The 24,209-nt window shown below is 43.3% G+C and overlaps 4 protein-coding genes across 4 annotated transcripts; 1 reads left to right on the top strand and 3 right to left on the bottom strand.

The window, feature by feature from the left end:
- Positions 1-13,455: 13,455 nt before the first annotated feature.
- CH63R_11269 (Subtilisin BPN) lies at positions 13,456-14,577 on the bottom strand (the record flags this gene model as incomplete). The annotated part of the gene is made up of 3 exons (XM_018306243.1): positions 13,456-13,680; positions 13,716-14,390; positions 14,437-14,577. 3 exons carry the CDS (start codon positions 14,575-14,577, stop codon positions 13,456-13,458), a joined length of 1,041 nt encoding a protein of 346 aa, XP_018153084.1.
- Positions 14,578-15,993: 1,416 nt separating this feature from the next.
- Positions 15,994-17,361, top strand: CH63R_11268 (Monocarboxylate permease; the record flags this gene model as incomplete). The annotated part of the gene is made up of 1 exon (XM_018306242.1): positions 15,994-17,361. The coding sequence occupies one exon, from the start codon at positions 15,994-15,996 to the stop codon at positions 17,359-17,361; it is 1,368 nt and encodes a 455-aa protein (XP_018153083.1).
- A 409-nt stretch (positions 17,362-17,770) lies between these two features.
- On the bottom strand, positions 17,771-18,445 carry CH63R_11267 (uncharacterized protein; the record flags this gene model as incomplete). The annotated part of the gene is made up of 1 exon (XM_018306241.1): positions 17,771-18,445. One exon carries the CDS (start codon positions 18,443-18,445, stop codon positions 17,771-17,773), a length of 675 nt encoding a protein of 224 aa, XP_018153082.1.
- A 606-nt stretch (positions 18,446-19,051) lies between these two features.
- Positions 19,052-20,216, bottom strand: CH63R_11266 (MULE transposase domain-containing protein; the record flags this gene model as incomplete). The annotated part of the gene is made up of 2 exons (XM_018306240.1): positions 19,052-19,806; positions 20,213-20,216. 2 exons carry the CDS (start codon positions 20,214-20,216, stop codon positions 19,052-19,054), a joined length of 759 nt encoding a protein of 252 aa, XP_018153081.1.
- Positions 20,217-24,209: the final 3,993 nt, after the last annotated feature.

Below are 24,209 nucleotides of genomic sequence, written 5' to 3'. Positions count from 1 at the left end.
TTCCCAAATCCTATTTAAGAAGAAATTCCTATAGACTTAGCGCTGTAGGATGGATAGGAATCCAGCTCTCTTTATCTGCAAAAAGACAAACCTATAGGCTGAGAACTAAATTAAATAACTCTATCTTATTCTTCTCTAGTAGAAACTTAGCCTTAATAGCAATCTATCTCACTTAAGGGGGTAGAAATAGGGGATGAGGTTACAAATTAGGACTAAGGGTTCTAAGAAGACAATATATTATTAGAAGAAAACTAAATAACTCTAGTCTTAATACTTAAGGAAGAGACACACAAAACAATTTTAGTAATTAAATTAGAACCTACTTAATAACCCTAATCTTATAGTAGGCTAAGGGGCAGTAGGAATAATAATATTTACAACTATTAAATTCTAATTAGCTAACTTAATTAACAACTAGATAATACTATAAGATTATCTAGAAGGTTAAGAGGAGCTAATTCAACATCCAACTTCCTACAATTTACGGATACAGTTAAAGAGAAAGCTCAGATAGATAGCTCTACAGATAGGCTAAGAAAGATTCATTAAAATAATCTACCTACCTTATTAACTAATTATGCAGAGGCTAAAACTTACAAATACTAACTTAAGTAGCTTGCAGCTATAAATACTAAGTACTAGACAGTCTAGAAGAAGGGTACATTTGAAGCAATACAACTGTCTAATGTAGACTAATCTATTAATAAAATCTTACCACTCAAATAAGTATTTACATACAAATTTAATAAGTACAAATACCTGCAGAAGTTTAAAGTAAGAATCTATATTAGAGGCGATTTGCAACTACTAAATAGACTTAATACTTACACCTCAACTCTTACTAGAAGGTTATTCTGCAGTCTAATAGCAATTATCGCTAGATTCAACTTAAATACAATACAGCTAGACGCTGTAAATACTTTTACTAATGCCTAACTTAATAAATTAATCTACATATAGTTCCTACTAGGATTCAATAAGTCCGGATTCTGCCTACAACTTTATAAGGCTTTATATAGTCTCAGGAGAAGCCCTCTCCTATAGTAGAAGAGTCTCACTAGAACTCTTAAGTCTATAGGTCTTAAGCGATTTTAAGAAGACAATTGTATCTTCATTAGTAAGAATATTGCTGTCTTTATCTTTATAGATAACATTACTATTATTTACTACTAGAAATATAAGTTAGAAGCCTAATATATTATTAATAGACTAAAAGAGACATACAAAATGAAGGAATTAGGAGAGTTATTTATTTTCCTAGGAGTACAAATTATCTATAATTGCAATTAAAGGAAGCTTTAGCTTTACTTAGACAACTACATTATTAAAATATGCAATAAATTTAAGATTGAAAAGTTAAAGAAAGGAGTGGAAACTCTAATAGTATTAGACAACCTTATGCCTAATAAAGAGTAAGTAATAGCTAAAGAGATCCACCTGTACTAATAAAAGAATAGCTCCCTAAACTACGCAGCTATTATAAGTAGACTAAATATTACTTAGACTTACTTAAGACTTGCAGAGTTTATAATAAATCTATTACTAGCCTACTATAAAGCGGCTAATTAGTATCTTTAATACCTCTACTTAACTTAATATCTTACAATTGAGTTCAACTATAAAGACAATAGGATATTATACTGCACATTAGATACCTCTTTTGTAGACAATTTAGTTACCTGCAAAAGCACTTAAGGATACATTACAATACTCTTTAGAGGCCCAATTACTTAGAAGTCTTTAAAGTAATAAAGGGTTATTATCTCTAGTACTGAGGATGAATTAGTAGCTCTTACACAAGCAACTAAAGAATACCTTGCAACTATACAACTAGTAGAGGAGTTACAGCTTAAGCTTAATAACAATTACATTATATAGTATAATAACTACTAGACTCTAAGGCTATTAACTACTAAGAGGCCTTAAGTAATAAGTAAACTTTAGTACATTAATATTAATAATCTATAGCTTCACTAGGAGCTTTAGAAGGGTATTTTAAAGTACAATTAGGTTAAAACTAATACTATAGTTGCGGATAGAATAATAAAGGCTATACTAGGCTAAAAGTACGCTCTTTTCCTTGCGCAGCTTAGTATAACTAACGTTAAAGAGCAAATTACCTTACTAGCGAGGAACTAGATATAAAAAAGGACTTATCTTACAATAGATAGCTACTTTACGCACAGAGCCTTTAATAGTCTCTATCTAATAAGGAGAATATTTAGGATTATTAGAGTACTATTTAACTGCTTTAATTGCAGAGGCTTATCTTATAATAAAATGACCCTCTGAGGGGGTGTATTAGACCTAAATATTGCACATCCAAGTTATGCATTCAACTTATGCTCGATTCCCTATTACAATAAGGGATATAGACATTATAGCCTTAAAATCTTATTCTATTTATTATTTAAGGTTAGAAAGATATATTAATAATAATAATATTACCTCACTTACTTAGTAGGAATAGACTGATATGTATATTATTGCTAGCTGCTAAGCTGTTACCTAATAAGCCTCTTTTGTATAAATTAATAGTAGTTTTAAGTACTTATAAGGTAGCTTAGGAATAATATACCTCTATAGTTATTAAAGAACCTTCTAGTTAAGTAGAAAGTACTTATTAGTCTATTTATATTAGTAATTAGTAGTATATAATAGAATATTAGTTATTTCTTCTAGATTAGTTAGTTAATAGTGTATATAGTATAGAATAAGGTATTACTATACTTTATTAAACTCTATAAGGCATATGTAATACTAGCTAGAGAAGTAGAGCTTTCACTAGAGATTAAGAAAAATAAGAAGCTAGGCAAATACTTTACTAGCTATATTAGTGCAGTTAATAGTACTCTTATTAATATATATATCTCTAAAAATAATTAGGCAATATAGTGAAGTTAGAAGGGTACTATAGTCTAGAATGTCTTTACTGCAGTCTAATTTAATAGTAGGTTCTTGTATGTACTTACTAGGGCTAAAGAGTCTATTTACAATACTAGCCTAGTTAATTTTGCATATAGTTAAGGGTTTTAAGTCCTAGAAGGCTAATATTTCTTAGCTAATGCAGGCTTTAGTAGATAAAGTAGCCTTAATATTCTATATAATGAAACTTATTATTATTTGTAGGAATAGAGGAATGCAGAGAGACTACTAGTAATAGCCTAAGAGCTATACAATCTCTATTATAGTTGCCTTTAAGTTATTATTAAGTAGGTTTTTAATTGCCTTAAGTAGAAGTAGAAGATTATTTACTAAGTAGCTCTAGAGTATTACCTTAACTTATAAGTTAAGATTATATATGCAGTAATAGGCTTCTACAACTTCTTACTTTATTATATTAAAGAGAAGGTTATTAAAAATACTAAAGATAAGGGTATTAATGTATTTTAAGTAGGTAAAAGGGCTAATAAGTAGTATATAGGGTAAGGTATAAATAATATTTAGTAGTAGATAGTAATAGTAATATAGTAATAGTAGTAGGCAGTAGGCGCACAGAGGTAGATAAGAATAATTATAACTAGTTATTACAACTAACTAACCTATTAACTTTTCTCTTACTTGTATACTTCTATACAATATACTTTCTTTAACTTATTACTTAGTAGTAAGTTCTAATACCTTACTTACAATACTACTAACTTCTTCTCCTTTATTATTAGCCTATTTAAAATAATTAAATAAATATTATAATTAAGGTTACTTTAAAACCTTATAAGGTCCTCTATTACCTTATTTACTTTAACTTCTTTATATAATAGTTGCTCTCTTACTCTATATTTCTCCTTTAACTTTATTACTAATACCTCTCTTTTACTACTAGAGAACTTATTTCTAAGGTCCTAAATTAACTAACTAATGTATGCATTAGCCTTAGTAGTAGTAAGTATTTTCTTTCTCTATAGCTTATTACTAATAGGAATAAATTAGCTATATTAAGGTAGAGGAGTTAAGTAAAGATATAATATTAGAGACTATAATAATAAAAAGGGAGACTAACTTAGTTGTAGATTCTGTATACTTAAATAAAGGTTGCCTTCTTTAATATCTCTAATATCCTCTTAGTTACTACTATTGCCCCTAGAGTTAATCTTATAGTTAACCTCTTTAATAGACTAAATATTATTACCCTTACTAATAGTAGTACTCTATATCTCTTAGTATAGAGCTAGTAGCTCTATTCCCTTCTTAAAAACCTACTCCTACTATAGGTAGTTACTAAGAAAGCTCTCTTTTACCTTATTACTGCAAAAGACTCTACTATTATCTTTATTATATATATTGCCTAATTAATAGGTAATAGAGGCTTAAGTATTGTACCTCTTTCTCTTAATATTGTACTTATTAGCTAACTGTATAGTAGTTATACTATTAGCAAACTAGACTTTATTATTTATTTGTATTATAAGCTTAATAAAAATTAGCCTTCTTATAGTAGCCTTAGTAGTATTAAGTTTCTTATCCTAGTAGAGAATAATAAGCTCCTCTATAAAGTAATAAATTAAGTTTAAGTTCTATAGTATACAAGACTATTTTTGTACTTAGCTAATATTTCTAATAGACTACTAAGTCTATTCTTTATAGAAAGGTAAAGTACTACCTTAGTTAACTACTTTACTAACTTTATTACTATTATTATTAAAATTATTAAACTACTACTTTTACTTTGCAGGTTACCTTACTAACTACTATAGTAGGTACTTTCTCTTACTACTACTACTACTACTACTACTACTATTATCTTTATTAGTAATAATAATAATAGTACCCTCTTTATTAATAGAGAGTCCTTCTTTACTTTACTAATTTACTATTGCAACTTTGCAATAATAATATTAGTAAGAAGAAGATGCAATTAATAAATACTTTCAGTAAGGGGAAATAAATTCTATTATCTATAGAGTAGGTAATAAGTAATATTCTTAATATTAGGGATTATAGTAATAACATTAGGCACCTACTTATAGGCACCCCCTACATATAGGCACCCTAAAAATGCCTTAATACTATAATTAGCCCCCTTATTTCTCCTACTTCTAACTATTGCAATAATTACAATATTTATCTAAATAACTTTATTTTTTAGGAATACTTTCTTCTATACTTAATAGTTCTATATACTAAAAATAAAATCCAATAAGCAATTAAAGCTATTAGTAATAGTAAGGCTATAAAGAGGGCAGCTATTAAGTATAGTATTCTAAGATTAACCCTTTAGTATTAACTTAATAGTAAGTAGACTAGAAAACTTACATTTTCTAATTTTTAGAGGCTTTCTCCTAATTAGGAGTATAAGTTAGCTGAATGGATTCGCATTTAGTATGCCCTTAGTATTACTCCAATCTATTAGTAAGTAAAGCTATTTATAGAAAGGATCCTCTATACTATAGGAGATATAAAGCCTATAGGAAAAGGCTAAGTTTCTAGCTTTTTAAAGAGGAATCTATTAGTTAAGGTCTAGAGAAGTTACCCTATTAATTCTAGGCGTATTAATAGGGCATCTACTGAGGTTATTAGGGACTAGTTTAAACTCCTTACTATACTAGAGATTAAGGGCATTAAACTAGCTAATAGATATAATATAAATAAGACTAGTATACTTAAGGGCTAGGGATCTAATAGGCTAGTACTAGAGATAGTTAAGATAAAGTCTATCTGCAAGAAATAGCCTAAATTAAGAGTATAGGTATCTATTATTAAATGTATTTATACTATAGGCTATACCCTAAATCCCCTTATTATATATAAGGGTAAGATAGTCTAGTAGTAGTAGTTTCCTCTAGATTTTAGCCCTTATAAAGGATAGTAGTTTACTGTAATAGAAAATAGATAGACTATAGATGCTACTGTAGTTGAATAGCTGCAGAAGGTCTTTATTCCTTAGACCCTCCCTTAGGGTAAGAAGGAGGCTAGACTACTAGTTGTTAATAGCTATAGGAGTTATATAATAACTGAATTTATATAAATATATTATATTAATAATATCTATTACTTATTCTTACTACTATATACCTCCTATATTCTCTAGCTACTTAACTAGTTAGTCTTTAGCTCTATAAAGGTAGCCTATAGGAAGGAGCTTAAATACTTTAGTTAGTAGAATAATTCTACTATTGTAAGTAAGAGAAACTTTATAAGCTATTATTAGAAGGCTTATATAGTAGGCTTAATAATAGATAATATTAAAAGTAGTTAGAAATATACTAGCCTATAGCCTGTATTTATAGTTAAACCCCTTATGAGCCCTTTAATGCTCCTATTAATACTAGGGCTAGTAGATTAGGCCTGCAAAGGGCAGTCTAGAGGTAAGGAAGTTAGAGAAGCTAAAAGCTAAGTATCTGCATTATCTATAGTAGTATAGTTAATACTAAGGAGGATAAAGAATCTAGCTAGCTAACTAAAGCTATTTATAGAGCTAGAAAATAATACTTATACTTAATACTTTTTATTTAGGAAGGTAAAAAAAGGCTTTAGTAAGTAGGCCTATTAATTAGTAACTGCTTAGTATAAGCTTAAGCTTCTATAGGCTTAGGTTACTAATACTGCAGTAAGAAAAAGGAGGGTAGTTTAGATAGATTTAAATACTAAGTTCGCTAATATTAAGGATATCTAGTAGGTATAAATTGAAGCTAGCGAAAAAGAGGATATTACAGGTGAATTCAGCAAGTCTAATTTACCTAGTAAAGCTGAAAGCTGTATTGTAGTAGCATCTAGAAGAGGGTAGTAATTAATTAAAGTTAATAGTAGTAATAGAGATAGCTTTATTTTTAGAGTACCTATATGTAGGGGGTGCCTATAAGTAGGTACCTAATATTACTTTATGCAATTATACTTCTACTTAGTAGGAATTACTAAGTAATAAGTACTAATTATTTAAGTTACCTACATTATTTAAATTTTATCTAATATACTAATTACTGCCTTAAATGGCTTCCTTGTATAGTTCCTTCTTCTAAAAATAAGTATAGTACTTTAGAGTACTCTTTGTAGTTGTAGTATCTTATTAGTATTAAGCAGCTGTCTACTAACTAGTAAGAGGAAGTACAGCTTATTCCTCTCTATCCTAGTCTACTAGGCTCTACAATAGATAAAGATACAGCTATAACTCTTTGAGGGGAATTCTTCGTTTGTATAGGGGATTGTACTAAGAGAGCGAAGTTGAGGAGTTAGTTAATAGTAGTAAAATAGGGCCTAGGAGTACTACTTTACTAGGAAAGAACCTGCATCCTCTAGCAGGCTAGATAGAACCTCTACTTTATTAATTAAAGACTTCAAATAGCCTGCAGAAGGCAATATTAAGTTAGCAGCAGTTTATTAGGTTGAATAATTGTTAACTTAATTTGTAGGGAAAATTTGCGTTGTTAAGGGTTTGATTAGCGTATAGCTAATCTACTCCAGCGTGCGGCGGCAACCTGCGGGGACTGGGGCCCACCCTTAGCATTGCACTAACAGCGCACGCTAAAAGTAGTAGTTGTTCGGTTGAGGTTGTAGAGGGCCGTAGGTTAAAGCTGACTATTCTACAGTACATCATCCCTTTCTCTCGTCCTCCAAATCTTGCCTTGTGGCCACTATGCGTTCCTTCTGTCCCTGGTTCCCGCTGGTGCCCCAGTTCCATTCATTCATACTCTGTCGCTCAGCAGAATGTGCCGTCCGGCTCGCTCCCATGCCGAAGCCCGCGTGTCAGTATCGCGGACAGATCTTCCGGAAGAAGTTTGTCACGCGTAGAAAGGCCTCAAAGCCTCGTGGGTCAGTGATTAGTCCCTTATAGTACCGCTCGAGAGATCCCATAGGTCCTATGGGCTCGATCGAGCCAGAAGGCCGAAGGGTCGGCCACCGGTGTCTCCCCGTCAAGGTCATACGGCAATAGACCAGATGGTCTACGTCCTTTGTTTCCCCGCAAGAGCAGGTCAGTAGGGCTTCAGCATGGTTGAAACGCTGATGATAGTGCCTAAAATCTCCGTGGCCCGACCGAGCCGCCAGGAGATGATGAAGCGTCGCCTGTGGTAGGGCCAGTTCAGGAGGGCAGGAGAGAGTCGCCTCAAACCCCAGCTGTGCGTATCGCTGTGTCGCCTCTTCCTTCCACCATCTTCTATGATGGCCTCGTAGCTTTTCTTTCGCAAGCCGTTTGACCCCCGCAAGGGTAGCCATTTGGCTCATATTACGGACCTGGAGTGTCGTCTCCTCTTTAGCTAGCTTGTCCGCCGCTTCGTTCCCTTCGATGCCTTGATGCCCCGGGGCCCAGTGGGTTTGTAAGTCACGCATCCTGACTGCCTCTTGAATTTCGAGAAATGCTTCTTGTGACGAGTCCGGGGTCTCACCCGAATACCCTGGATGACGCTGGTGTTGTCGATGCATATGTGCACCGGCTGGCCATGGTTAGTTAGCAGAGCCCGTCGGAGGCCTGCTCTCGCACCTTCCACCTCGGCGTCGAACACTTCTGCCAGCCCGAGCCGGCCGCGGCCTTGAGCCACGCTTCTGGAGCCGCGATAGATGACGAAGCCGTACCCCACAGCTCCGTTTGTAGCTCTGGAGCCGTCTGAGAAGACGACCATGTGGCTTTCTGGTACGGAAGTGAGCCAGGCTTGGAAGGCTTTCGCTGCTTCCTTCTTCGACTGGAGCACTATCTGGTCCTGTGACCCCGGGGAGTATCTCGGTTGCAAGAGGGAAGGCCTTGCGCACTTTGGCAGAAGGTCCGCCGTCCATTGTAGTCTCGTTTGCTGCCGTCCTCGTTGCGAGAGCCTGGGGACTAGAGGGTGTCGGTGATCGACCTTCTGTAGACGTACTGCAGCCCGTAGGCGGACTCCCTCCAGGGCAACCTTGGCCGATGGTAGGCCGGCATTCCTGAGGAGACTGCTTGTGGGAGTCGTCTTCCAAACTGGTAGAACGGCCCTTGCTGCCGCCGTGATGACCTTTTCGATCATGCGCGCAAGTCCCTTCTGGCCTGTGTTGACTTTGATTGTTTGGGGGGGCAGACTAATGTCAGTCTCAGCGCTGCGGCTGATGGCTGGCTTCGTCGTGCCTCCATACCAGGTCTCGGCGCCGAAGAGTGCGATCGGCAGCACGCAGGAGGTGACGGCTTTGCGCACGGCGGCCGCTGGGAGCCCCCTTCTTGTGTTCGTCAAATGTCTGAGGTGCTGAGCTGCTCTTTCTGCTGCAGCCACTCTCGTTTCAACATGATGCCGAAAAGACAGCCTTCTGTCGAACCAGACACCTAGCCAGCGAACAGGCTTGGTCGACGCTTTGATCTCGAGGTTCCCGGCCTTAATCGCTTGCAGTTCCCTTGGCCTTTTATGCTTCCTGGAGAAGTGGATGGCTTCGCACTTGTTTGGGTCGAAAGAGACCTTGTTCTCCGCTCCCCAATCGAAAAAGTCGGTAGTATTCCCGTTGAGTATTTTCACATTTCTCTCGAGTGAAGGGCTTATGGCCAGAATTCCAATGTCGTCTGCGTACCCAAACCGCGATTCCGGATCGTCTTCCAGTATGTCTGCAATGTAAAGCAGGAAGACGATGGAAGATAGTGGGGAGCCCTGAGGCAGCCTGCAGGCCAGAGAGAAATACTCTGTCGTCGCATCCTCCAGCCTGAGTCGGACAGTTCGGTTACAGCAAAAGCTGAAAATCAGTCTGATCAAGCTGCGAGGCCAGCCTTGTTGTCATAGCCTGACGACGAGCCGGTTCCGGAGAACAGAGTCGAAAGCCCCCTTGACGTCCATCGTCACCAGCGTAGCCATAAGCCCCTTGTCGAGGGTCGCCTCGATGTCGTGAGTGAGGCAAGTCGTCAGATCGACCACCGATCTGCCCGGCAGAGCCCCTACTTGCTGTGGGCTGGCTACACCTTGCAGGATCGTGAGATATGACATCCTCCTGGCCAGTAGTCTCTCGAGGCCTTTGCCTAGACAGGATAGTAGGGCGATTGGCCGCCAGGATCCAGTCTTGGAGGCATCCCGCCCCGCCTTCTGGATCATGACAACCTCTGCCCTGCGGAAAGGCAGAGGGAAGTGTCCGGTGCAGAGACAGGCTTGGAACAGCAGCCTGACCGGCTCCGCTATGGAGTCCCAGCAGGCCTGGAAAAGCCGTGTTGTGATTCCGTCAACACCAGGGGTTGTAGTCTTCGTCAGAGTGGCCGCCTTCACTTCCTCCCGACTGAGAGTGTCCTGCCAGGGCATCTGTCGCCTGGGGGCAGCAGGCACGTCGAACGGGTCTCCAGGCAGGTCATCGTCGGCGCTGAACCTGTCAAGGAGGGCCCTCCGGAGCGCTTGAGCCTTGTCGTGAGTGCCATCTACCATGCGTTCCTCAACCGTTAGAGGGGGGGCCTTGGTTGTCGGGCTGTCCTTTCGCCAGCCCATGATCTTGTACAGGTCCCGGTCCGAAGCGACCCCCTCGATCTTGGCGGCCCAATCGGCTCGCTTAGCCTTCCTGACTGTGCTCAGAAAGTTTTCCCGCTCTCTGGAGACAGTGGCAGGCACGCCTGGGTGTCCAACTCGGTCGCCGTTGGTGTGTCCGGCAGAGTGGGGATTACCGAGATTCCCACGCTTACCAGGTCCCTCAACCGCGGCAGCGCCGAGTCTGGCACTGACGTCGGTCGCGATGGGCCCGTCCTTGATTGCCTGTGCTTCTGAAGCGGTATGGTTGACACAATAGCTTCGTGGTCAGCCCCAAGGTGAAGGTGCGGGCTGATCTTTGCGTCTGCAAGCGGAATGTTCGAGAAGGTGAGATCAAGAACATGGCCGCACGCCTGTGTGGGAACCCCTGCCTCTCCGATGAAGAAGAGGCCGTGGCTGTCTGCCCAGTCCGCTACGTCGTCTCCCCTGTTCCGGCTGCCAGACTCGGGCTCCCAGAAGTAGTGTCGGGCGTTGAGATCCCCCGCCACCAGGGTTCTTTCGGGTGGGCGGTAGCTAAGAAGGCCTGTGGTGGTGTGGTTGTGAGGTTCTCCCGGTGGTCTACGTTGACGATAGTGGTCGATCCGTCGACTGTAAGCCACAGGATGTCCCTCGTGGCAACGGGCCGCTGCTGTTGAACCTTGAGCCTTGTGCCTTTACGTACACACGTCATTACCCTAGGTCTCGTGCTCTTGCTGTCCCAGAAGTCTACTGGCACATAGGAGTCGAAACCCGGGTGTGTGTTGATTTGCGTTTTATCGACGTAGCCTATCCAAGGCTCCTTCACAAGGACTACGTCCATCTGTTCGACCCAGCAGAGCTCGAGGAAGGCTGTGTGTGCTGGGGATTGCTTCCCCACGTTACACTGGGCTACACGGATCACACGAGGGGGCCCTCTCATGGGCCTACGTCTCCGAGTCGAGTTCAAGGTGGCTGTAGGCATTCGCAACGTTGTAATCCGACTTCTGGGCTACTCTTTGGCTCCTGTTTGGGAGTGGTAGCACGGGACGGTCGGGTTGGAGGTGGCTGGCGGCATCTTCCGCCTCTTCTTCCTCCATGCTGCCACTATCCGTGTCGCCGTCGCCGAGACACATAATCGAGCTTGCCGAGGGTGTTCTCGTGCGTGGGCGCTTGGAGCCGACCTGCTGGCCCTGGTTGGAGGCAGGGGCGTCTGTCGGCTGCTGGGTACTATTTTGTGGATCCGTCTGAGCGGCCCCGTAGAGAGTATCAGACGCCTTCCGGCCGGCCGTCCGGATGCGAGCCCGCTCCTTCCGGTCAGGGAGGGAAAGGATGCCGTTGATGACCAAGGGTCTCACAGGACAGTCTTTGTGGCTAGCTTGGAAGGGTCCGCAGCAGTTCGCACATCGCGGTCTGGCCGTGCAGGGCTCCGTCTCGTGCGAGTCGGAAGGTCTGCCGCAATTCCTACAGAGTGGCCGCCGGTTACAGTACCGGTTCGAGTGGTAGCCCTGGCAGCCGGGGTCATGTCGGAGGACGGTCCTCCTTTTCTTGATGAGTTGTGACCTGCTGCTTTGGTTGAACAGTCTGAAGGGCGAGACCTCCGCTGTGAACGAGATGACCCAGGAGACTTCGTTCGTGACGGGGTTGGGCCCCAGCCGGGATTGTCTAGCGCGGATAGGCTTCTGTCTTGTCTGGGCAAAGACCTCGTCTTCGATCAGCGTGGCGGGGTCCAGAACGTCTCCGCCGATGCTGCGTAGTTTGGTCGGGCAACGGGGCACAACGTAGGTAAACCATCTCGTGGGGGTCTCTACTTTGTAGGCCCCTAGGCAGTCCGCCAGCGCCTGCTTGTTTGCAAGGAGGCGTTGCTGGATCTGATTGTTCGCGGGCTTCAGGGAGTATCCTGTGCCGACGTGGTGGATGTGGGGGCGCAGACGGGCGCATCACGAACAAAATGTAGGTCATGAACCACTCTGGCTCAGTGACGACACAAGACGCTCCCTTCTCGTCGGAAGTGACATCGAAGCGACGGATAACCAGCTATGTATCGGTCGCGCATTGAACTTCAAAACTGCCCCAACGAGACAAAACCGAGGGATCGTCGCACACCATACAAGCCCTCCCAATCGTCCTAGCGCTTGCACTTGGCGCCAAATGTCCGAGGCGTCCTGACTACTTCTGGCGGCGCTGGCAACGGTCAACACCGGGGTAGGGTGGATTTAGCGATACGAAATGCAGCCAGATCTGGCGTTTGTCGACTCTCGTCGGAGAATGCTGCTCCATTGCAGCCCGGTGTACTTCGGTAAACGGCGGTGCTAGCAGAAGAACCGCAACGTGCAGGATGCATTGAGCACACCTCATGTCATCCCAAAACTGCTCTTTGCACGCCCACAGGCCATGTCGACAAAACACACCCTGCCGGGTCGACCTACTACTCCGCGGCGCCCCTTGCAAGCCGGCGGGAGTGTCGGAAAAGGGTGTGTTGGACTCGGCGGAGCGCTAATTCGGCTGGCCTAGGCCATATCTGGCGACTTCTGCCTCGGTCCAACGCCAGCGACGAACAACTCTTATTTCATCACCGATTCTTTCACGCAACCTGGAGGAACGATACTCCATTCAGCTCATTTGATGAACGTGATTGGCCGGCTGTTCATGGCCCTCATCGCTAAGCGCACCACTCCGACAATCTCGCTGCGCCGCTCGCGAAGGGTCGCCGCAGTGTGATAAGCCTCAGTGGGGCATGCCTTAAGTGAGGTGGGGTGTTGTTTAGAAACAGCGATTTCTGTCGATGCGGGATGTCAGGGCACGCGGTCATCCGCCATGTGCCCTGAAGTAGCCCAACCACGCCCGCTAGCTAGGGCTGCAGTCCAGCAGTCGCAGCCGAGAAGGGACTGAGCGGAGAACAGCTGGCCCTGGCCCATGTAGCCTCTCTGTGGCCCATGCTCGATAGTGACAAAGCGCCAGATCTGGCTTGCATTCTCACACCGCCAAGGCCGCTTCGTCTCAAAAGGTTGACTTCCTTCTGGGCCTGCACGTTGTTCCTGTTCGAGTAACTGCATGGGACGGTTTGAATGTTCAGGCGGTGACCGAGATAAAAGCAGATGAATGATCACAATCACCACGCTCAGTCGCAGCACCGATTCCTCGCCCTAGCGGGCGCATGAAGACGGGTGTGCCGCGATTGGCTGTAGCCGCGGCCTTCGCTGTTGCCGGCCGCAGCGACGCAGGGGATTCCAGTCCGCTTGGAGACACGGGACATGGCCTCGGCCAGGGGCGTGCCGGCCCAACCGCTGTGGTGGCCGACGCTCATGGTGATGATGTCGGAGCCCTTCCCGAAGTCAGCAACATCCTCGCAGGGGTATCAGCTGCCAATGCTGAACTCACATCCTCGGCGGCGCGGATGATGGCAGCGATCATGACGTTCGCGGTACTGGCGCCCGCACAGCTAAAGGTGCGGTAGACGCCGAGACGCACGCCCGGGGCCGCGCCGATGAAGCCCAGGGCATTATGCTGGGCGGCGATGACGCCCGAGACGAGGGTGCCGTGGCCGTTACACTCCTCCCAGGGGTCATCGTCAGGGGCGAGCGTGGCCGGAGTACCATTGAAATTATCGCCGACGAAGTCATATCCGTACTCAACCAAGCACCCGGGGCCGAAGCAGCCACCCAGCGCCGGGTGCCGCCAGTCGACGCCCGAGTCCACAACACCGATGCGCGTACCATTGCCGGCGTAGCCGAGCTCATGGAGCTTGTCAACCTGAATCATCTCATGCGGCGGGAATACCTCTGCAGCGCGACGGGCGTTGGCCGCCAGGGAGCTGACGTTGAATAGCTCGCCTGGGTACGTGGGCGCCGGCACGGCTTCGACGGGCCAGATGTGTCGGACCCTGAGCTCGGGGAGACCTTCCATGCGGCGGCGCAGGGTGTCGGGGGTGGCGGTGAGGCTGCCCTTGACCTCGAAGGAGACGGCATTGAAGAGGTCGGGGCTGTAGGCGAAACGCTCCATGACCTCGTCCACGCCAGGCTCGGCACGGAGGGCGTCGAGGTAGGTTTTGGTGGCCTGAAACATCAGTGGGTGATTTCACATCAGGAGTGGATGGACACACCTCGCCATCTTCAAGCTCGACAATGTACGTATTGGGCAGGGCCTCTTGAGTGACGGCTTGGGGGACGGTGTCATCGGCCACCGTAGGGAGTGCGGCGCCGGCCAGGAGAACCGGGAGGGCAAGACGTCGAATCCAAGACATAATGATGACCTTTACCGTGAGAGGCTGGTACTGCAGACCAAGACAGCATCGTAGTATTCCTCTTTGCCAGCCCTTATAGCACCGAGACCCCATGTGGAGGGATTCTACCCCTGCGGCGTCGACTCCGCATATCGTAAACAGCAGGTGACATTGGGCCCATTGCTGCAGCATTCATACCTGGATGTTTCTGCAGTGACCCCTGGCGATGCGCTGGGCTAAGCCCTTTGAGCGGTTGCAAGGGTCGCAGTCGGCGCGTTATCCTACGCAAACGTGCTCATCGAGGGTCTTGCTGGGATTCCCAAGGCAGGGCGCACCGACAATGGGTCTTGTCGAAGGGCGAGCGAGGGATGCCGCCGACCGTGGCCTATCCTTGCCCGATGGCCAACTTGTTACAATCAATCCTCTTGACAGACGAAGCTGAGGTGGAAGGAGGGTTACTCTATGTGTGCGCAATGCTGCCCGGATTCATCAGTCCCAGTGCCTTCGCATCCCTGACCATTTTGAGTGTCTTCTTGTTTGCCTCGAGTGCCTCCTCGGCGGCGGTGTTGTCCTTGATATCGGCGGCGTTTTGCTGTATCGGCCGGTTCGCGTTGCTCAGTTATTCTCGGAGGCTGGTCATTGGTCGGATACTCTTTTCGTTGGCGGGTTTGGTTTCGGTGTGGAGGTTTGCGATCGCGTCGCGATGTTCTCGAGGTCGGGTATGTTCTGTAATATGGCAAGCAGGGTCAGTGTCCCAATCAGTGAGACTCTAACGCTCCAGGGGTCGATAGCTCGTCTATTTGCGTTGTCGATAGCGGTCAGTACTGTCTGTAGGTATCTACTCAATTTCGCGGCGTGCTCTCGGAAGGGATTTGGCCAGGTGTGTTCCACGGGCCACGGGGTCGGATTTAAAAGATTTCGTTCTCGCCGGTGTTGTTGTTTTCCATCGGGATCACTTGTGGTGGTGATCCAACGATGGAGCGCGCATTGGCGTGATCCATGGATCACTTGCGATCCATGTCACGTGACCTGCTTGACTGACGTAACGCTTCCTGGCCTCGGCTCTCGCGGGGTTGACTTTCTGGCCGCCGCGTCGGGCCTCCTTTCCTACAGGCAACAAGTTGGGCGTTACATCCGCTTATTCGTAGATAGGTATCGGTAGGTGGGTACTATATAGGTGGATCGGGTTTTTTTTGTTTTAAAAAAGAAAAAAAAAAAAAAAAACCGTGGGATAGGTTATTTATTACCCGCCTGGCGCGGAAATCCAGGCCCTGGCTTTGACATGTCGGCGACGTCAGCGTAAATGAGCGAGGTCATACTTGACAAGGAGCTCCTGTCATCTTGCGCCGCATAACTGAACCCCCAGAGCTCGGAGAATAATCCTCGACGTGTTGCGCGGACGTTTCCCGTAACAACGGCACGACAACAACCATCAGAATGTCTACCATCACCCAGGCAAAGTCAATCGAGCTGACCGACCGCGGCCGCTCTGATTCCGGTCTCGTGGGACCAAAAAATCAGTCACAAGCCGCAGACGATTCGGAGGTTGCGAGAGCCATCAGTGACAGAGAAGCACCCAGAAACGCCACGGAGGCCATTCCCGACGGTGGCTACGGCTGGACGATCGTCGCGTCAAACTCAATGCTCCTATTCTGGATCAACGGCTACACCACCGCTTGGGGGGTTCTCCAAACAAACATGCTCAGGTCAGGCCTGCTCAAAACCGACGTCTCCACAATCACCTTCGTCGGCAGCCTCTACATGGCCTGCATGGTCGCATTTAGCCTGGTCTCCGTTAGACTCATGGGTGCTTTCGGCGTGCGCTACACGACCCTCGCCGCCTTGAGCATGTTTTCTCTCGGCTTGGTCGCGACGAGCTTCACGTTGGAACATGTTGCTGGCCTGTTTTGCGTCGCAGGCCTCTTCGTAGGATGCGGAGGCTCTCTCCTCTTCACGGCTACCAACACCCTGCCGATCCAATGGTTCAGCAGCAAACTCGGCACGGCCAACGGCTTGGTGAAAGCCGGTGGCGGCGTCGGTGCCACTGTGCTGCCGCTGGCGGCGCAAGCCTTGATCAACAACGTCGGGCTACCCTGGACATTCCGCATCTTCGGCCTGCTGACCCTCGTTACGGGCGTTCCCTGCGTCTGGTTGCTGAAAGAGCGAACAAGAATCGGCACAGCATCCCGCTTCGACTGGTCAATGTTGAAGGACTTCTCCTTCCTGACATTGACTATCGCTGGAGGTATTGGCGTTTTTGCGCTCTTTGTTCCGCCTTTTTTCCTGCCTCTCTTCGCCAGCTCGATCGGCCTGTCGTCGGCCCAAGGCGCCGGGCTTGTGGCCGGATTTGGCGCTTCCACTGCTGTTGGCCGATTGTTTGGCGGCTGGTTCTGCGACCACATTGGTGCCTTCAACGCCCTGTCGGTGTCGGCCCTGATCAATAGTCTCAGCATGATGGTCATCTGGCCAGTGAGCTCCTCGTTGCCACTGCTCGCCGTATTCGCCGTCGTCAACGGCTGTGCCAATGGAAGCTTCTTCGTGGGGCTGCCTACAGCTGTTGGGCTCCTGACTCCGGGTTCGGCGGCGGCATCCATCAGCTTGATGACTTCATTTTGGACGCCGGGGTACCTTCTGGGAGCACCGCTGGCTGGCATTCTCATCAATGCTACTGGGGCAGCGGAGGCTTCCTCTATCGAGCCGTACCGGGCTGCAATCTTCTATGCGGCGGGAGTTGGAGCGGCAGCATCTGGCCTCATTATTGTCTCAAGGATGAGACGGAACCCCAGGCTTCTGAAGAGGGTCTAAAGGCGGTCGGCTGTCATTGACAAATTGGATGGGTGCGAAGGTGGGCGCGGTTCTACATCGGAAAAGCCTCTGCCTCCAACAGCCACGCCACCCACGCCGGTCGTCGACGTATGCCTGTTGAAGAACGACAACAACTACAATGGTTAGTAACCGAAACGCGTACGATGGGTCCTAGATGATCATGCATCTCGCGGATCTTCCGATAGTAGACGCTGCGGCCGTTGTGGTACCACCAGAAGAGCTGACAGAGCTTGGTTATGTCGGCGGGCGTGTACATAGGCTCCCAATAGGCTCACGGGTACCCGTGCGTGTAAAATTCCACGGGTACCCGTGGAAATGACTAAGCAATTTTACTGCACGGGTCTTGAGCCGATCGGAGGTATGAGTTGGGTTTAAGCTGTCCTTTATTTCACGATATAACCATGATACACTCTCCGGGCTGACCCTCAGCATACAACGCCTCTTGTTCGGCATTGTCTCTCTCGGCTCGTTTCCAGATGTCCCCCATACCTCTCCTGCTGTTCAGAAAAGGGTTATCTCCCTCTTCTGCGACGGCAAGCTCATCAACCCGTTCCTGTTCAGCTTTGTCCCAGTCTAGATAAGCCATCATCTCCTCCTTGAGCCAATCCCTTGACCCCTTGGAGGTGGTGCAGCGTCTGTTCATCTGCTTGTAGTCAAGACACCACTCATAGCATTTCTTTCCGTACCGCAGGGGAAGTCCCATTGCCCTCCGATACTCCTGGTTTGTTTTGACACTTCCACGAGGCTGGGCAGCATACCAGGCGGTTCTCGCTGCACAGTACCGTCCGTATATTGCCTGAGGTGAATTGTATCTCGACTGCGAGGGTGAAGGCGAACGCTGGGATGGTGGTGGCATCTCCGGTGGTGACATCCTAGCTTCCACTGCTCTATCTGTAGTTGGTTGAGCTAAGGCAGACATGGACTGTAAGGCGTTCAAAGGAAGGCTTTCTGTGACTTTAGATGCAGTGGCATAGGCTGCACTTGGCGTTGAGGCTGGACCCGGAGTAGGCTCTTGCTCGGGCAATAAATGCGAGTATTGCAGAGGGTACGCCTTTGAAGTCATGGTATGACCAACCACATGATACCTACTACATGTGCTTGGGGCCCGTGACGCAACTTTAACGATTTCAAACCCACTTGGCTCTTGCCTAGTGCTTGACTTTGGAATTCGGGAGCTCTCTAACTGCAACCTGGGCTTGATTTGCTGGCGAGGCTCTAGTAACAGCTGCGGCGCTCCTTTGCGCCTCAGATGCCAATGCGCATGGAAGTGTTCACGTAGTAGAACAAGATTTTGTTCTTGTAAAGCCTTTAATTTGTGTAAGTATGGCAGACTGTACACTTGAGAGAAGGCCCCCGTACAGATTGCAGAATGGGTTGACTCATGCTTTGAGAGTAGCTTCTGTTGTTCTTCTACTTTGCGGAGGGCTTTATGCGATACCCAGCCAAGTACTGCGCCATAAAATGATCCCGAAAGCTCGACTGGGATTCTTTTCTGTTGTTTGGCTTGATTAGATCTGAGATCCGACAGCTGATTGAGTAACGCGTGCTTCATCGCTCGCCAGGCCTCAAACAGATCCAATGTGGATCTCTTTAAGTGCGATTTCAGTAGAGCATGAATGCCTTCAACCTGCGAGGTAGCTACGTTGCCAAAATGGGTGTGCTGATTAACCTAGGCTTTTACTAGCTTCTCCTTGTATGGGTCAAGCCAAAAGGACGTAATGTAGCCGACTTCTTCGAGATGGTCCGTAAGATAATGTTCTTCGAGTTGGGAAATACGCTCCTGAAAGGTTATCTCAGACGGCGAGCTAATAATTAAATGCCAGGACTTGTAGAACTCTTCCCAGTTGTCAGTCGATGACTTTGACGCTGCGGAGCCACTGGTTGTTCTCTTCTTGGTAAGGTCGAATGCAGAATAATAATGCTGAAGCACTGCCTTGTTTGCATGCCAGAGGCAAAGCAAAGATGCCGAAGAGGGAAAGACAGTGGCTACAGCATCAATGCATGCTAAGCAGCGATCTGTGAGGATAACCGCGGGCATGCTGGCGTTGCACTGATCATACAGGGACCTGACCCGCTCCAAAGCCCAGGTATAATTGTCTTCTGTTTTGCTACTGAGAAATGCGAACGCAATACAGAAGGATCGTTGGCAAGCGTCGACGCCAACTATGTCAAGAAGTGGCATACCGTACTTGTTGGTCTTATAGGTGCAGTCCAACAGCATTACGTCTGGGTAGGCTTGTAGAAGGGCCAAGGAATCTGGGTGGGCGAATAAGACAGCTGTAACCCGGCCATCTGGTGCAAACTGCATTTGACTCCAGAAGCCTTCCTTGTCAAGTTGATTGGCAAGTGCATGGATCGAGGTCTGCCCTCCACGAATATCTCGTTTGACGGCTGCAATATGGTTGTAGATATCCTGTTGGGTTGCTATAGAGTTTGTCGTTTGTCGTATGTATGTCTGGATATCCCTAGGTGCTACCCCAGCATTTGAAAGGCCAGCTACTTTCGCAAAGTCCTCCTCTGTCAGCTTGCGATGCGTTGGGTGAGCAGACGGATGCTGGCTTGGGGGATGATTATGAGAAGAAAAGCGTTTGTCGGGTCGGTGTCTCAAGCTCCACGTGCTTTTATCCAAGGATTCCTTGGCAAGCACGGAAAACTGACAACCGGTTCCCCTACTCGTGGTTCGTCTTTGGCGCGCTGTTGTTTTGCTTGGAGGCTGGCATGACCGATCGCACGAATACGTAATCGTCCGTCGTCCACTTTTCTCTTTGGTTGATCTCCCGGTCGTGAAGGCGTATCCCCTTGCTGCCGCCCAGTTGTTAAGTCAACATACCCATTTTTGGAACACCCCCTAATTTAGAACACTATAGTCCTACCTATTTACACTAAAACCTACTACTTTACAGTACTTTATAACTAACTAACTATTAATAGTAATAACTATAAAAATATATAGGAATATAGCTAATACTTATAATAACTAAAATAAAACTTATAGTCTTACTTTTATTAAATTTACTTTATAATATTAAGATAAGTATCTAGCTGTTAGTATTACAGTAGGTTTAACTAGTAATCCTTAACAACTTAAAACCTTTAATAACTTTTTACTTTACAGTACTTTATATATAGTTTTTTTAGTTTTAGACTACTAACTAAGTATACTTTAGATAATAGTATAGTATACTAGTATATAATAATAGTATAACTCTATATTAGTACTATTTCTATTTCCTATAGTAAAGTTTAATAAGCAAATTATAAAAATCCTTATTATATACTATTTAGTAAGTTAATTAACTAATAGTTATAAATAGCTAGAAATAGTATATAAGTTTTATAAGATTATAATTTTAGTATATTTTATTTATGCTTGTATTATAGTACTTCTCTATTAATAGATTCTAGTTTTAATAGGTGGGACTATGGTGTTCTAGATTAGGGGGTGTTCCAAAAATGGGTATGTTGACTTAATTGACAGTATGAGGTCATCGCGTGATTCGTAATCGCTTTCAGGAGGTAGACAGTCGTCCAAAATTACGAGTGCTGGATTTCCTGGGGCTGTTTCCATGCTTTTCAGAATTTTATAACCGAGTTACTACATGTAGAGAAGAGAAACGTATAGAGTGCAACGAACGCGAGACGCATTCGTCGACGTGCAACGGAAAACAGCTTACTTAGTTATTTCTATAGGTACCTGTGGAATTTTACACGCACAGGTACCTGTGAGCCTATTAGGAGCCTAAGTAGAAGTATAATTGTATAAAGTATTACTATAATCCCTAATATTAAGAATATTACTTACTGCCTACCCTATAGATAATAGAATTTATTTCCCCTTACTGAAGGCATTTATTAATTGCGTCTTCCTCTTGCTAATATTGTTATTATAAAGTTGCAATAGCAAATTGGCAAAGTAAAGAAGGACTCTCTATTAATAAAGAGGGTACTATTATTATTATTACTAATAAAGACAATAGTAGTAGTAGTAGTAGTAGTAGTAGTAAGAGAAAGTACTTACTATAGTAGTTAGTAAGGCAACTTATAAAGTAAAGGTAGTAGTTTAATAATTTTAATAATAATAGTAATAAAGTTAGTAAAGTAGTTAACTAAGGTAGTACTTTGCCTTTCTATAAAGAATAGACTTAGTAGTCTATTAGAAATATTAGTTAAGTACAAAAATAGTCTTATATACTATAGAACTTAAATCTAACTTATTACTTTATAGAGGAGCTTATTATTCTCTACTAGGATAAGAAACTTAATACTACTAAGGCTACTATAAGAAGGCTAATTTTTATTAAGCTTATAATACAAATAAATAATGAGGCCTAGTTTGCTAATAGTATAACTACTATACAGTTAGCTAATAAGTACAATATTAAGAGAAAGAGGTATAATACTTAGGCCTCTATTACCTATTAGTTAGGTAATACGTATAATAAAGATAATAGTAGAGTCTTTTGCAGTAATAAGGCAAAAGAGAGCTTTCTTAGTAACTACTTACAGTAGGAGTAGGTTTTTAAGAAGGGGATAGAGCTACTAGCTCTATACTAAGAGATATAGAGTACTACTATTAGTAAGGGCAATAATATTTAGTCTATTAAAGAGGTTAACTGTAAAATTAACTCTAGGGGCAATAGTAGTAACTAAGAGAATATTAGAGATATTAAAGAAGGCAATCTTTATTTAAGTATATAGAATCTACAACTAAGTTAGTCTCCCTTTTTATTACTATAGTCCCTAATATTATATTTTTATTTAACTCCTCTACTTTAATGTAGCTAATTTATTCCTATTAGTAATAAGCTATAGAGAAAGAAAATACTTACTACTGCTGAGGCTAATGCATACATTAGTTAGTTAATTTAGGACTTTAGAAATAAGTTCTCTAGTAGTAAAAGAGAAGTATTAGTAATAAAGTTAAAGGAGAAATATAGAGTAAGAGAGTAACTATTATATAAAGAAGTTAAAGTAAATAAGGTAATAGAGGACTTTGTAAGGTTTTAAAGTAATCTTAATTATAATATTTATCTAATTATTTTAAATAGGTTAATAATAAAGGAGAAGAAGTTAGTAGTATTGCAAGTAAGGTATTAGAATTTACTACTAAGTAATAAGTTAAAGAAGGTATATTGTATAGAAGTATACAAGTAAGAGAAAAGTTAATAGGTTAGTTAGTTGTAATAATTAGTTATAATTATTCTTATCTACCTCTGCGCGCCTACTGCCTACTACTATTACTATATTACTATTACTATCTACTACTAAATATTATTTATACTTCGCCCTATATACTACTTATTAGCTCTTTTACCTACTTAAAATATATTAATACTCTTATTTTTAGTATTTTTAATAACCTTCTCTTTAATATAATAAAGTAAGAAGTTGTAGAGGCTTATTACTGCATATATAATTTTAACTTATAAGTTAAAGTAATACTCTAGAGCTACTTAGTAAATAATTTTCTACTTCTACTTAAGGTAACTAAAAACCTACTTAATAATAACTTAAAGGTAACTATAATAGAGGTTGTATAGCTCTTAGGCTATTACTAGTAGTCTCTCTGCGTCCCTCTATTCCTGCAAATAATAATAAGTTTTATTATATAGAATATTAAGGCTACTTTATTTACTAAAGCCTACATTAGCTAAGGAATATTAGCCTTCTAGGACTTAAAACTCTTAACTATATGCAAAATTAACTAGGCTAGTATTATAGATAGACCCTTTAGCCCTAGTAAGTACATATAAGAACCTACTATTAAACTAGACTGCAGTAAAGACATTCTAGACTATAGTACTCTTCTAACTTTACTATATTACTTAATTATTTTTAGAGATATATGCATTAATAAGAGTGCTATTAACTGCACTAATACAGCTAGTAAAGTATTTGCCTAGCTTCTTATTATTCTTAATCTCTAGCGAAAGCTCTACTTCTCTAGCTAGTATTATATATACCTTATAGAGTTTAATAAAGTATAGTAATACCTTATTCTATACTATATATACTATTAACTAACTAATTTAGAAGAAATAACTAATATTCTATTATATACTACTAGTTACTAATATAAATAGACTAATAAGTACTTTCTACTTAATTAGAAGGTTCTTTAATAACTATAGAGGTGTATTATTCCTAAGCTACCTTATAAGTACTTAAAACTACTATTAACCTATACGAAAGAGGCTAAAGAAGTAATAATTTAAGCTGCAAAGGAGCTACTAATAGAACTATTAGGCTGCCTTTTTTCTACCCTTATTAATAACCTCCTTTTCTACTGCAATTTACCTATAGTTATATAGGTAGTAGCTAACTGTAATAGTGCTAAATACTGCAACTATTGCGAATAGTTGCATATTTTTATAATAGTTGTAAGTTATTAGTAGTTAGATAATATTATCTAAGTGCTAATAATAGTCTAGAGGACTATTAGGGATTTGTATAGGTAAAGAGGGGTTATAAGCCCTTTTAGGGTAGTAGAATGTTAATCTTATTTAGGTATAGGGCAAATGTAGTATAACTTTAAGTTTATGCAGAGGCAAATCTAGGATATAGAAAATGGGCCTTAAAAAGGCTTAGTGCAGTATTTATTTAATTTTAGAGTTCATTTCTTATTTAAGTTGCATTATCCAACTAGTATTTAAAAGTTATTTAAGTTTCTAATTAGGCCCTTATTAGGATAGTATTAGGCTTATAAGCCTATAGTAATTCTATTTACTCTTTAGTATGAATGAGATACTTATTTCTACTTACTTATATGTATATTCTACTAGCTACTCTAATTAACTATTACTTTCTAAAGTGCAATATTTATAGGA

Source organism: Colletotrichum higginsianum, chromosome 8 (assembly GCF_001672515.1).
Source record: "Colletotrichum higginsianum IMI 349063 chromosome 8, whole genome shotgun sequence".
Classification (NCBI taxonomy): Eukaryota; Fungi; Ascomycota; class Sordariomycetes; order Glomerellales; family Glomerellaceae; genus Colletotrichum; species Colletotrichum higginsianum.
This window is presented reverse-complemented; position numbering and strand designations above follow the sequence as displayed.